The sequence below is a fragment of the Oncorhynchus masou genome, chromosome 29 (genome assembly GCF_036934945.1).
Source record: "Oncorhynchus masou masou isolate Uvic2021 chromosome 29, UVic_Omas_1.1, whole genome shotgun sequence".
NCBI lineage: Eukaryota > Metazoa > Chordata > Actinopteri > Salmoniformes > Salmonidae > Oncorhynchus > Oncorhynchus masou.
Window position 1 is genome coordinate 75,321,077 of NC_088240.1, and position 12,273 is coordinate 75,333,349.

Genomic DNA, 12,273 nt, shown 5'->3' on the forward strand with positions numbered 1-12,273 from the left:
CATGAGTTCCTGTATGTTGTTTTGATAACACCATGATTCCTTAATCCTAAAGCATACACCCCCACCCTACCTCTTCCCAGAGAGATGTTTATCTCTGTCAGCGCGATGCATGGAGAAGCCTGGTGGCTGAACCAATTCCGACAACATATCCCGAGAGAGCCGTGTTTCCATGAAACAGAGAATCTTGCAATCTCTGATGTCTCTCTGGAAGACAACCCTATAATTTCGTCTACCTTGTTGTCAAGAGACTGGACATTGGCTTGTGATATACTCGGGAGCGGTGGGCGATGTGCACGTCTACGGAGCCTGGTCAGGTGGCCGCCTCGTCAGCCCCTTCTGTGACTTTGTTGTTTTTGGTCGACTACTGGAATTAGATTCATTGTCCTGGGTGGTGGTCCAAACTGTCACGCCCTGGTCAAAATATATTATGTTTATTCTTCATTTATTCGGTCAGGCCAGGGTGTGACATGGGTTATTGTGGTGTGTTTTTGTCTTGGGGTTTTGTGGGATGTCTAGCGTTAGTCTATGGCTGCCTGAGGTGGTTCTCAATCAGAGTCAGGTGATTATCGTTGTCTCTGATTGGGAACCATATTTAGGCAGCCATATTCTTTGTGTGTTTCGTGGGTGATTGTCCTTAGTGTCCTTGTTCCTGTCTCTGTGTTAGTTTACACAAGTATAGGCTGTTTCGGTTTTCATTACGTTCATTACGTTCTTTGTTTTGTAGTATTTGTATTGATTCGTGTTTACGTTTGTTGATTAAACATGGATCGCAATCTACACGCTGCATTTTGGGCCGACTCTCCTTCACCGCATGAAAACCGTTACAGAATCACCCACCACAAACGGACCAAGCAGCGTGTCAACAGGCAGGAGCCACAGGAGAAACAGCAAAGGCAGCAACAGTGGCGCAATGAGGATTGGACATGGGACGATATATTGGATGGCAAGGGTTGCTACACATGGGAGGAGATCCTAGCGGGAAGGGATCGCCTTCCATGGGAACAGGTGGAGGCAGCGAGGAGAGCAGAGGCAGCCGGAGAGAGGAGCCGGTGATATGAGGGAACATGGTTGGCTAGGAAGCCCGAGAGTCAGCCCCCAAAAATTTATTGGGGGGAGGCTCACAGGGAGTAGTGCTATGCCAGGTAGGAGACCTGTGCAAACTCCCTGTGCTTACCGGGGGCTAGAGAAACCGGGCAGGCACCGTGTTATGCAGTGGTGCGCACGGTGTCCCCAGTGCGGGTGCATAGCCCGGTGCAGTATATTCCAGCTCCTCGTATTGGCCGGGCTAGAGTGGGCATCGAGCCAGGTAAGGTTGGGCAGGCTCGGTGATCAAGAGCTCCAGTGCGCCTGCACGGTCCGGTCTACCCAGTACTACCTCCACACCCCAGCCCTCCGGTGGCAGCTCCCCGCACCAGGCTTCCTGTGCGTGTCCATCAGACCTACTGTGCGCCTCGCCTGTTCAGCGCAGCCAGAGCCTTCCTCCTCTCCTGCGCTGCTGGAGTCTCCTGCCTGTTCTGCGCAGCCAGAGCTGCCAGCCTGCATGGAGCAGCCAGAGCTGCCAGCCTGCATGGAGCAGCCAGAGCTGCCAGCCTGCATGGAGCAGCCAGAGCTGTCAGTCTGCATGAAGCAGCCAGAGCTGTCAGTCTGTATGGAGCAGCCAGAGCGGCCAGTCTGCTTGAAGCAGCCAGAGCTGCCAGTCTGCAAGGAGCCGCCAGTCTGCCCAGCGTCGTCAGTGCCACCAGTCTGCCCAGCGCCGCCAGTGCCGCCAGTCTGCCCAGCGCCGCCAGTGCCGCCAGTCTGCCCAGCGCCACCAGTGCCGCCATTCTGCCCAGTGCCGCCAGTCTGCCCAGCGCCGCCAGTCTGCCCAGCGCCGCCAGTCTGCCCAGAACCGCCAGTCAGCCAGGATCTGCCGGAACCGCCAGACTCTTACAGATCTGCTAGTCAACCAGACTCTTCCAGATCTGCCAGTCAACCAGACTCTTCCAGATCCGCCAGCCAGCCAGGATCTGCCGGAGCCAACTACCTGCCTGAGCTTCCTCTCAGTGCTGAGCTTCCTCTCAGTGCTGAGCTTCCTCTCAGTGCTGGGCTTCCTCTCAGTGCTGTGCTTCCTCTCAGTCCCGAGCTTCCCCTCAGTGCTGAGCTTCCCCTCAGTGCTGAGCTGCCCCTGTCCCGAGCTGCCCCTCTGTCCCGAGCTGCCCCTCTGTCCCGAGCTGCCCCTCTGTCCCGAGCTGACCCTCAGTCCAGTGGGGTTCTGGGTGAGGACTACTAGGCCATGGTCGGCGGCGAAGGTGGAATATCCTAGGACGCGAGGAGGGGGGACTAAGACATTTATAGAGTGGGTTCCACGTCCCGCGCCGGAGCCGGAGCCGCCACCATGGACAGACGCCCACCGTGACCCTCTCCAATGGTTTTGAGGTGCGTCTGGGAGTCCGCACCTTAGGGGGGTTCTGTCACGCCCTGGTCGAAATATATTATGTTTATTCTTCATTTATTCGGTCAGGCCAGGGTGTGACATGGGTTATTGTGGTGTGTTTTTGTCTTGGGGTTTTGTGGGATGTCTAGCATTAGTCTATGGCTGCCTGAGGCGGTTCTCAATCAGAGTCAGGTGATTATCGTTGTCTCTGATTGGGAACCATATTTAGGCAGCCATATTCTTTGTGTGTTTCGTGGGTGATTGTCCTTAGTGTCCTTGTTCCTGTCTCTGTGTTAGTTTACACAAGTATAGGCTGTTTCGGTTTTCGTTACGTTCATTACGTTCTTTGTTTTTGTAGTATTTGTATTTGATTCGTGTTTACGTTTGTTCATTAAACATGGATCGCAATCTACACGCTGCATTTTGGTCCGACTCTCTTTCACCGCATGAAAACCGTTACACAAACAGAGGATCCGCTTCAGGAAAGTCATATTCCTGGTCGTAATGTTGATTATGCACTTAAATCCAATAGTTCTTCCCGGCTGTATGTAATAAGACTTAAGATTTCCTGGGGTAAAAATGTAAGAAATAATACATTAAAAAAACTAAATACTACATAGTTTGCCTAGGAACTCAAAGTGAGGCGACCATCTCTGTTGGCGCCATGAGGAGAGAAAATTGAGCTCAGGTGCATCCTGTTTCCATTGATCATCGTTGAGCTGTTTCTACAACTTGATTGGAGTCCACCTGTGGTAAATTCAATTGATTGGACACACATCTCGCTATAAGGTCCAACAGTTGACAGTGCATGTCAGAGTAAAAACCAAGTCAGGTCGAAGGAATTGTCCGTAGAGCGCCAAGATAGATCTGGTGAAGGGTACCAAAAAATGTTTGCAGCACTGAAGATCCCCAAGAACACAGAGCCTCCTTCATTCTTAAATGGAAGAAGTTTGGAAACACCAAGACTCATCCTAGAGCTGGCTGTCAAGCCAAACTGAGCAATTGGGGGAGAAGTGCCTTGGTCATGGAGGTAACCAAGAACCCAATGATCACTCTGACAGAGCTTCAGAGTTCTTCTGTGGAGATGGGAGAACCTTCCAGAAGGACAACCAAGGTTGAATTCTTTGGCCTGAATGCCAAGCATTGTTCCCGATCCAACCTGTCAGCGCTTGAGAGGATCTGCAGAGAAGAATGGGAGAAACTCCACAAATACAGGTGTGCCAAGCTTGTAAAGCCATCCCCAAGAACAATGGAGGCTGTAATCGCTGCCAGTGGTGCTTCAAAAAAGTACTGAGTAAAGGGTCTGAATTGTCATATTTCAGTTTTTTATTTTTAATACATTTGCAAAAGTTTTTGCTTTGTCATTATGGTGTATTGTGTGTAGATTGATGAACAAAAACTATGTAATACAATTTAGTATAAGACTGTAACGTAACAAAATGTGGAAAAAGTCAAGCATTCTATATACTTTCCGAACACACACAGGTGCACACTCAAACTGAACCAGTATTTCTAGACTGGCAGAATTGTTGTATTACACTTCAAGTCATGGTGGAAGCTAGGTTATCTCAACAGTAGTTGCAGTATAGACCCACAGGGCCTTCAGTAGTTGACTAATCTAATTTTAACAATGAGCTGGGCTGATGTCTCTGATTCACCTATCACAGTGAGGGTTGAGGTAGCTGTGAGCTGAGGGCTGGTGCTCTGGACCACATAGACCCCTGAGTAGACCACCGTGATGGAGGTCAGGGTCAGAGTCCCCATGCTGATGTCCACCGATGCCCTGCCATTGTGGCTTGGGAACATGGCCTGCTGGGCCCCGACCAGGTCAGGATCTGAGGGTCCCCCACAGTCCATCTGCCGCTTTGCAACTGAGTGACTGGAAGCTGAAGCTCAGCACACCTGGAGAAGAGTGGAAAGATGGGTCTTTAGCATCCAGTGGTCAACAATCCTGGTCCTTGAACACAACAGGGTGTACCCACTTTTGTTCCTCTTCCAGCTAAACAGTTGCTGATTAAGACAGACATGAGTTTAATTCACAGTTTCTAGTAATTTTGAAGTCATATTATCACAATCAAATATGAACTTGAGGTTACTAGTCTTTAACATGCAATATTTTGGGGCCATTTGTTAGAGTCTACCTGGTAAATACAACTTTGTAATTTATTTGGTAATGATATAATACAAATACAATAAACAGGTACTCAATCAAAAAAAGTTTTCACAAACTATCTAGTATAAAACTGTATCCACTTTAGAACAAGTTGTGATTTCTAAATTCCCATTTTACTGTAAATGTCTCTATTTTACACTTTAATTTCTCCATCTTCTTCACAGTAAATGAAACTGAAACTTACCTCCCTGAGTTACTTGTATTATTGAAAAATAAGACATGTTACCTTGTATCAAAGCCAGTAAAAGAACATGTGGGACTCTTCCTCTTATCTCCCACATTGTGTTTAGGTGGTCAATGAGTGCTCCTACTCTTTTATATTAGTATTTTGGGGTCCAGCCCCCTACCCAAATACCTCAGGTAACAAGCTAATGTATCTTTTTATGCCAGTGTCCATCATATAGTACTCATTCTTGTCAAACTACAAAAGCTGTTCCACATTTTGTAGTTTTCTTTCTACAAACATTTTCCTTGGTGGCATTGTGTGAATGACCAATTAGGGTAATCTGATTGACAATGGTGACAGAGAATATGTGTGATCTCCGAGTCACCTATCTCCCTTTCATCCCTCCTGTCTGTCTCCTTCACACTTTGATACAGTAGGTAGCCTTATTGTGGCAATGGCATTGTAGTAAAGAATCATTACAAATATTTTCACCGATCAAATAGACATAAAAATATATATAAATAGTATTACTTCTATACTATTTAATTGTGTGTAGTTAAAGTCTATATTTTCTGACTACAGCTTTACTGGTTTGGAACAGAGCTAAAGTCTCTTTGCAAAACACCATGACAACAAAATGTGTTAAATGTTTATAATGTAGTCAGTAAGTACAGAATAGAACTGTACATACTGTACATCAAGTACCATATTGGGGTGGCAGGTAGCCTAGAGGTAAGAGCGTTGGACTGGTAACTGAAAGGTTACAAGATCGAATCCCCAAGCTGACAAGGTACAAATCTGTCGCTCTGCCCCTGAACAAGGCAGCTAACCCACTGTTCCTAGGCCGTCATTGAAGAATTTGTTCTTAACTGACTTGCCTAGATTATATATATATATATATATATATATATATATATATATATATTGTGTCTGTGATATTGTAACATCATACAGTACATAATTTACATCCCCATTTCACAACTTTCTCAAATATTGAGAAATCTCCCTCTGTTATTCCTGGCAGTGTTTGTGCAACAAGGCAAAACACATGCCTTTCACTTCTCCCATGTCAACACCTGTAGAATTGTGGGGGCAGGTTCCAATCAGGGAACACCTGGGCACACCTATGTGAGTCTATGCCAGATCAGGTTTGATTTATGAACAGTGGAGGAAATGTTATGCTGCCTGTCATTATCTCACTGTTCAACCAAGGAGCATGAATAGAGGAACAAACTGGTCATGCGAAAGACACTCAGCTATTCTATGAAACCATCATAAGTACCCACATGCTGTATTACAAAGCTCTCAGGTTGAGGGTAAGAGGTCAACATAGAGCCCTGAGAGAGTGAACAAGCACCCTATCATAACACCATCAAAACATGAGAGCTGAGTTGAACAGTGGGATATTGTACTAATCTCTATTCCGAGCCTGAATGTTCTGCCTGCTCATGTAACAAGTATTGCATTCCCTGTTATATATTTACACAACATCAGAACAGTTCCCATGTCTGATATTAGTGTACATTCCTTTTGGTGGTGTAAGTGCACTTTTTAATGTCGCACACTTCCTTCTCTTGTGTTCCCCCCCATAAGCATCCCCTGCCTTCTTACATCTTCCCTGTCTACCCTGTCTACTCTACACATGTAGAAGAGGTAGGTTACAGTGAAATTGTCCCATGGAAATCATAATCATCCTTCCTAATATTGAGTAGCACCCAGTTTTGCCCTCAGAACAGTCTCAAATCGTCGGGGCATGGACTCTACAAGGTATCGAAAGCATTCCACAGGCCCATGTTGACTCCAATGCTTCCCACAGTTGTGTCAAGTTGTCATGATGTCCTTTAGGTGGGTACTATTCTTGATACACACAGGAAACTGTTGAGCACGAAAAACCCAGCAGCGTTGCAGTTCTTGACACACTCATACCGATGCGTCTGGCACCTACTACCGTACCCCGTTAGTAGGTGTCCCTGTACCCCGGCATTTAAATATTTTCTCTTGTCCATTCACCCTCTGAATGGCACACATACACAATCCATGTCTTAATTGTCTGAAGGCTTAAACATCCTCCTTTAACCTGCCCCCCCTTCATCTACACTGATTGAAGTGGATATAGCAAGTTACATCAAAAAGGAACCATAGCTTTCACCTGGATTCACCTATTCAGTCTATGTTATCCTTTTTGGGATAAGGGGCAGCGAGATTGAGATTGAAATGACCTTATCACACAGAAATGGATTTGCCAGCAAATACATTTGAATGTGTGCGATTGTGTTGGACATGGTGCTAGGACTGGCGTAAAGAGTTGTACAACTTGTACATCAGGTTAGCCTTTGCAATAAGTAGGCTACATTAGCTATATAAGCCTACACACTGACAGCCTACAGTATACTATCATGTTATGAAACAAATTCTGTGTATGTAGGTCAGGCTTGTCTCATAATATCACTCTCACATAAACAAGTGATGTTATGGTGTGAAGATAGTGTGATTATAACACCAGCTTTTCATAGGACTTTTCCTTGAAGACAGCAGGGTTGTCTCTGCTCCCTAGTGAGGGGAGGGACAGTACAGTGTACTCTGCTGGTATGTCTGGCAGTGGATCTGGAGGTATGCTGGCTACGCCAATCAAAGACCAAAGTTGACAACTCCATACAGAGACAGCTATCTATTACCACACTGATTTGGAGTTTATTTTATCATCTCAACAACAACAAAGATAATAATAATACAGTACGTATTGCAAATAAGAAAATATTACATAGATAACATCAATATGTTATTTTCTCATCGTTACCCACTGCATGTGGATGATAAACACAATTCACTGGAAACTTCCAATGACTCAACTATCATTATCCCACAACAGAGGAAACATTCTTATATCCTTATATTCTTACTCTGAGAAATTAGCATTCTTATATCCTTATATTCTTACTCTGAGAAATTAGCATTCTTATTGGACAGGATTAAGAGTTTCAAAACGTTCCTGTTTTATTATTCATTCTGAAGGTGAACCTGAACTCATTCAATGTTCTCCTCTGTCCTTCCCATCGTCTGCAGTCTTATAGCGCCCCTCCTAGGGATCCAGGAGGAACAGCAGTCCCATACAGAGGACCAGTCCTAAAACTCCACTCAGCCTCACTGTTTCAGATCCTGATACTGTGGGTCCTGCATGAGGGAACAATAACATGACTTCAGTCTGGGATTTTGGAGATGAGTATTTTACCACGTAGTACGCAGGTATTCTAGCTAGGTTAAAAAACAAAGCATTTAGATTTAAATATTTAGATTTAACAGTACCTACAACTGGGTTTAAGCATGAGTTAATACATTTTGTATCAAGATAACTTGGTGATAATAGTGTAGGAATATTTTATGAGGGATATTATTATATAAGGTGAAGTGTAGTGTAGTTTTACAGTATGGTGAATCAGTTTGTTGGAATTGTGATAATCAATTACTATCTACCTTTATGCATGGCTGAATGAATGTGGTCAGTTCACCATTAAATCTGCCAAAGAGTAATCAGTCTCCATCCTGGGTTTGTCTAGAGAGTCATTTCTTTACAATCTAAAGAACCCTCAAACAATCACAAAACTGCCATTGCAAGAATTGATTCTGCAGTGAAGCTTAATTTGATCAACATTAAAACGGGAGTGACTACCTGTGACCTTCACTGTCTTGGTGGCCTCTGCAGAGCGTCCAGCTGCTGTGTTTTCCACCACACAGGTGAAGTTCTGGACCGTACCAGGTACCGACGGGATCCATTTCAGGATATTCTTCCTCACGGAGAAGTAGGCGCTAGTAAGGATACCCCCCCTCAATGGCCAGCGGATGGAGCAGTCCAGGTCGACAGTGCAGTTCACCTGGCAGGTAAAGGTGTATTCCCTCCCAGGCAACACTGTGTCAGGGCCACTGATACTAACACTCCAATGATCAACTGTCAGTCAGCAAAGGAAGAAAATGTACATTTTGTTGAAGGAAAATTGGACAGGATCACCCATATTCACTGATTCTCTCAAATGAAGCGTAGGCGTTACATCTTATACTCACAATTTAGCAGGTAGCCCAAGCTTATGACCTTGCTTTCAGCCATGTTTACCATGGTCACCTCGCACTGATAGAAGCCACCATCAGATGACAGCAGGGAGTTGAAGTGGAGGGAGGTGTTGTGTTCCAACAGGTTTATCCTGGCGTCTGGAGCTACAACCTGGCCGTCTTTGTACCAAAGCACTGGCAGGCCTGTGAAGGAGCCGTTACAGTTCAGGCTGAAGGACTGGTTGAGGATGGGGAGAGAGAGCTGTGGGCTGGGCCTCACGGACACTGAGCCTGGAACACACAGAAGGGAGATCCAGAGGTGTGATTGGTGGGACGGTTAGGGTTAGGAATCTGAGGCATACGGCAGGGTAGCCTAGTGGTTAGAGTGGTGGACTAGTAACCGGAAGGCTGCAAGTTCAAAAACCTGAGCTGCCCCTGAACAGGCAGTTAACCCACTGTTCCTAGGCCGTCATTGAAAATAAGAATTTGTTCTTAACTGACTTGCCTAGTTAAATAAAGGTAAAATTAAAATTCAATCCAAGCAGAAAGCTGGTTTTCCATATTGTCACGGCCCCTCCTCTGCATTGCAGGGGCGGTTCCTCCTGAAGGCAGAGGAGGGTCTTTTGTGATTGGGAGCCACCTGGGCTCAGGGTATTTAAACTGCTTCACTAACCACTCTTGTCTCTCTCTGCTCCTCCAGGTATGATCCTGTTTTGTTTGTTCCTTTGTAGTTTTACTTAGTTTTCACTCAGTCAAATTCACACACACAGATTCATGCATCCCTGCACTTCACATACACACTACATTATGATACTTTCACACCTCATTCCTTTTTCTTTAAAGTTAATAGTTTTGGTTTATAATAAAGAACCTTTTTGACTGGCCTATACCTGTTCGTGTCCCCTCATTGTTGCCACAGGCTATGAGCCGGCCTGTGACAATATGAACTGAGTTCGGTCGGTCATTGTGGTAAATAAAGTTAGATGCCAATCGCCATTTAAAGACCAAAGAGGAAAAAGCCTGGAAGGTGGAGAGATGACTAGAAATGATTCAGTTGATAATTTTATGTGTGTATTAATTGTAGAGGACCTTGTGCATTTCAGGTAAAATAACAACTCAACATTTATATCCCAGGACAAATTAGCTGGAAAAAGCAAGCTAGCTAAATAGGGCAAATTAGCTAGCAACTCCAAGTTAGCTAGCTAAATTGACATAAATGTTTAATGCTTTTCGACCTGTCACCAAATTAATATAATTGGTTCAGAGTTCGTTTTGATACTTCAACCTGCGTGTCGTGATTGTGTTCAGTGTGGGGGGACAAAATCAATTTGTGCACTATGGCGCACGTGCACGGCCAAGATTGTGGTTATGCTCTTTGAGCTCACACTCCCTGTGTTGACCGCAGTACGCTGCAGCTCCACAATGCGATTCAGACCTTCTCGGGTCCAGGTAAACTCACTCCCATTGAAAGTGCGCCCCTTCAGCAGCCAGGTGTAGGTGCATCCTGGGATGCAGTTGGAGGTACAGGTGAAGGTCGTCTTGTATCCATCTCTCACCCGACCCAAGCCCATGTCGCAATATTATAACAAAATAACAAACACAATGCCAAACACTATGATACTAAACATATAGTAAAATGTGTCTCTATATAATTGTGAGTTAACATAATTCCTTTGGTGGTAATGGTAAGATATTAAAGGTAGTCTTTGATGGTTTCAGATAGTTTGATACTCACTAGGATTAGGAGATGCTGCTGAGACACTGGTAGGATCAAGGCCTCCTGGAGATATATATGAGAGAGAGAGAGAGAGAGAGAGAGAGAGAGAGAGAGAGAGAGAGAGAGAGAGAGAGAGAGAGAGAGAGAGAGAGAGAGACAGAGACAGAGAGGACGCGGAAAGATGGAGACTTCATTAAAGCGGCAATCAGCAGTAAAAACAATAACAAAGCTGAAGCCCCACCCCTGGATCGGTAAAAATCAGAGGGACAGGGCTGGAGATATCAAACCACTCAAATTCATAGACAGAGCTATGGATGTAAGGCCTGATAATCCAATATATCAAAATTATAGTTGTGACAATGTTGTGAGGCTATACAGTTTGTTAGCATTTGCTTTTTTTTTTAACATTGGATTAAAACAAGCTTATTTTGGGGGTTCTGACTGGGAACGACAGCTGAACTAAGCTCATGAAGCATTTTTAAGTTATATTCTTCAAGAATCAATGGGTACATATCATTCATTCATTTACATTCAAGTCCAAAAATGGTGTAGCAGCTGCTGACTGCCACTTTAAGGGCATCATACAACTTGATGAGCTGTATCTGAATAATGTTGTTTGACTCATGTGAGTGGCTAACAATTTGCCCTATATGTTGTACAATGATCACACTGAAATTGTGACTTTGTGTGTGAATTACTTTATTCTTATTTTTGTGTCAAATCGACATTTGCCGGCTTATCCGTTATGGAATTAATTGACTGAATGATTCAGTCATTTGTATATATATATATATATGTGTGTGTGTGTGTGTGTGTGTGTGTGTGTGTGTGTGTGTGTGTGTGTGTGCGTGCGTGCGTGTGCGTGCGTGTGTGTGTGTGTGAGAGAGAGAGAGACCCCTTACCTGTCAGTGTCAGTACCAACACAGTGTAGAAAGTCTTCAAATAGAATGCCATAGTATTACCCCCCGAGTCTTCTACCACTCTCTGTGGCCACCCAAAATATGTGGACACCTTTAGACCTTCATTAGAACAGGAAGTATTGTGTTGTTGACATAGTGTAATGTCTTGGATTTCAACATTTGAGTCACAAAATTGGGATTTATTCAAACATTCTTTAGTCACGTCTCAGCCATCTTGTGCTAAGAAACCTTGAGTAGAGATTCCAGGTTGCTAAAACATTTTTGTTTTTATTTCCTTACCTTACTCAAAGAGTAGGCTGGTTTAAATGATAGTGTGTACAGTAGTAAGTATTGGCAGAGTTCAGACTTGTGTAAAATGCCTTCCTTTGTCCTTCATGACTACTGCTGATTCCAAAATGTCCTGTTGCCCCAAAGCAGAATGTTTCAGTTGACGACCAACAATAGTTGATTATATTGAATCATGTGTGTTAGAGTTGGGCTGGAACAAAAGCCTACACACTACCCTGTAGTCAACCCCTGTGGTTTGTGTATGATATCCAGCCTGGTTAACTGGGTCACTGGAGTTCTTTACTGATCAAGTTCCCTGACTTCTTGGCAATACTGTGGTCGTCAGTGACAAAACTGAGTGGACGTTACCGTCACTGTAATCTAGTTCCCCTGCTGTGTGCAGTAGCCCGGGGATGAGGTTACCGTCACTGTAATCTCGTTCCCCTGCTGTGTGCAGTAGCATGGGGAAGAGGTTACCGTCAATGTAATCTAGTTCCCTTGCTGTGTGCAGTAGCCCGGGGATGAGGTTACCTTCACTGTAATATAGTTCCCCTGCTGTGCCCAGTAGCCCGAGGA

General features: G+C 44.7%; 1 protein-coding gene across 1 annotated transcript; it reads right to left on the reverse strand.

Moving 5' to 3' along the window:
- Positions 1-7,419: 7,419 nt before the first annotated feature.
- On the reverse strand, positions 7,420-11,521 carry LOC135520554 (uncharacterized). The gene is made up of 5 exons (XM_064946191.1): positions 11,413-11,521; positions 10,529-10,573; positions 8,809-9,084; positions 8,420-8,695; positions 7,420-7,923 (listed from the first exon to the last, which is right to left on the reverse strand). The coding sequence occupies exons 1-5, from the start codon at positions 11,462-11,464 to the stop codon at positions 7,832-7,834; spliced, it is 741 nt and encodes a 246-aa protein (XP_064802263.1). The 5' UTR covers positions 11,465-11,521; the 3' UTR covers positions 7,420-7,831.
- Between the last annotated feature and the right edge of the window lie 752 nt (positions 11,522-12,273).

What these genes read in the sequence shown, in the direction of transcription:
- LOC135520554 (XM_064946191.1), bottom strand. Translation starts at nt 11,464, where the DNA reads ATGGCATTCTATTTGAAGACTTTCTACACTGTGTTGGTACTGACACTG. An exon ending in AGCAGCATCTCCTAATCCTA is followed by an intron (nt 9,085 to 10,528) that starts GTGAGTATCAAA and finishes TGTGTGTTCCAG; the next exon opens with GCTCAGTGTCCGTGAGGCCC. An exon ending in CAAGACAGTGAAGGTCACAG is followed by an intron (nt 7,924 to 8,419) that starts GTAGTCACTCCC and finishes TCCCTCATGCAG; the next exon opens with GACCCACAGTATCAGGATCT.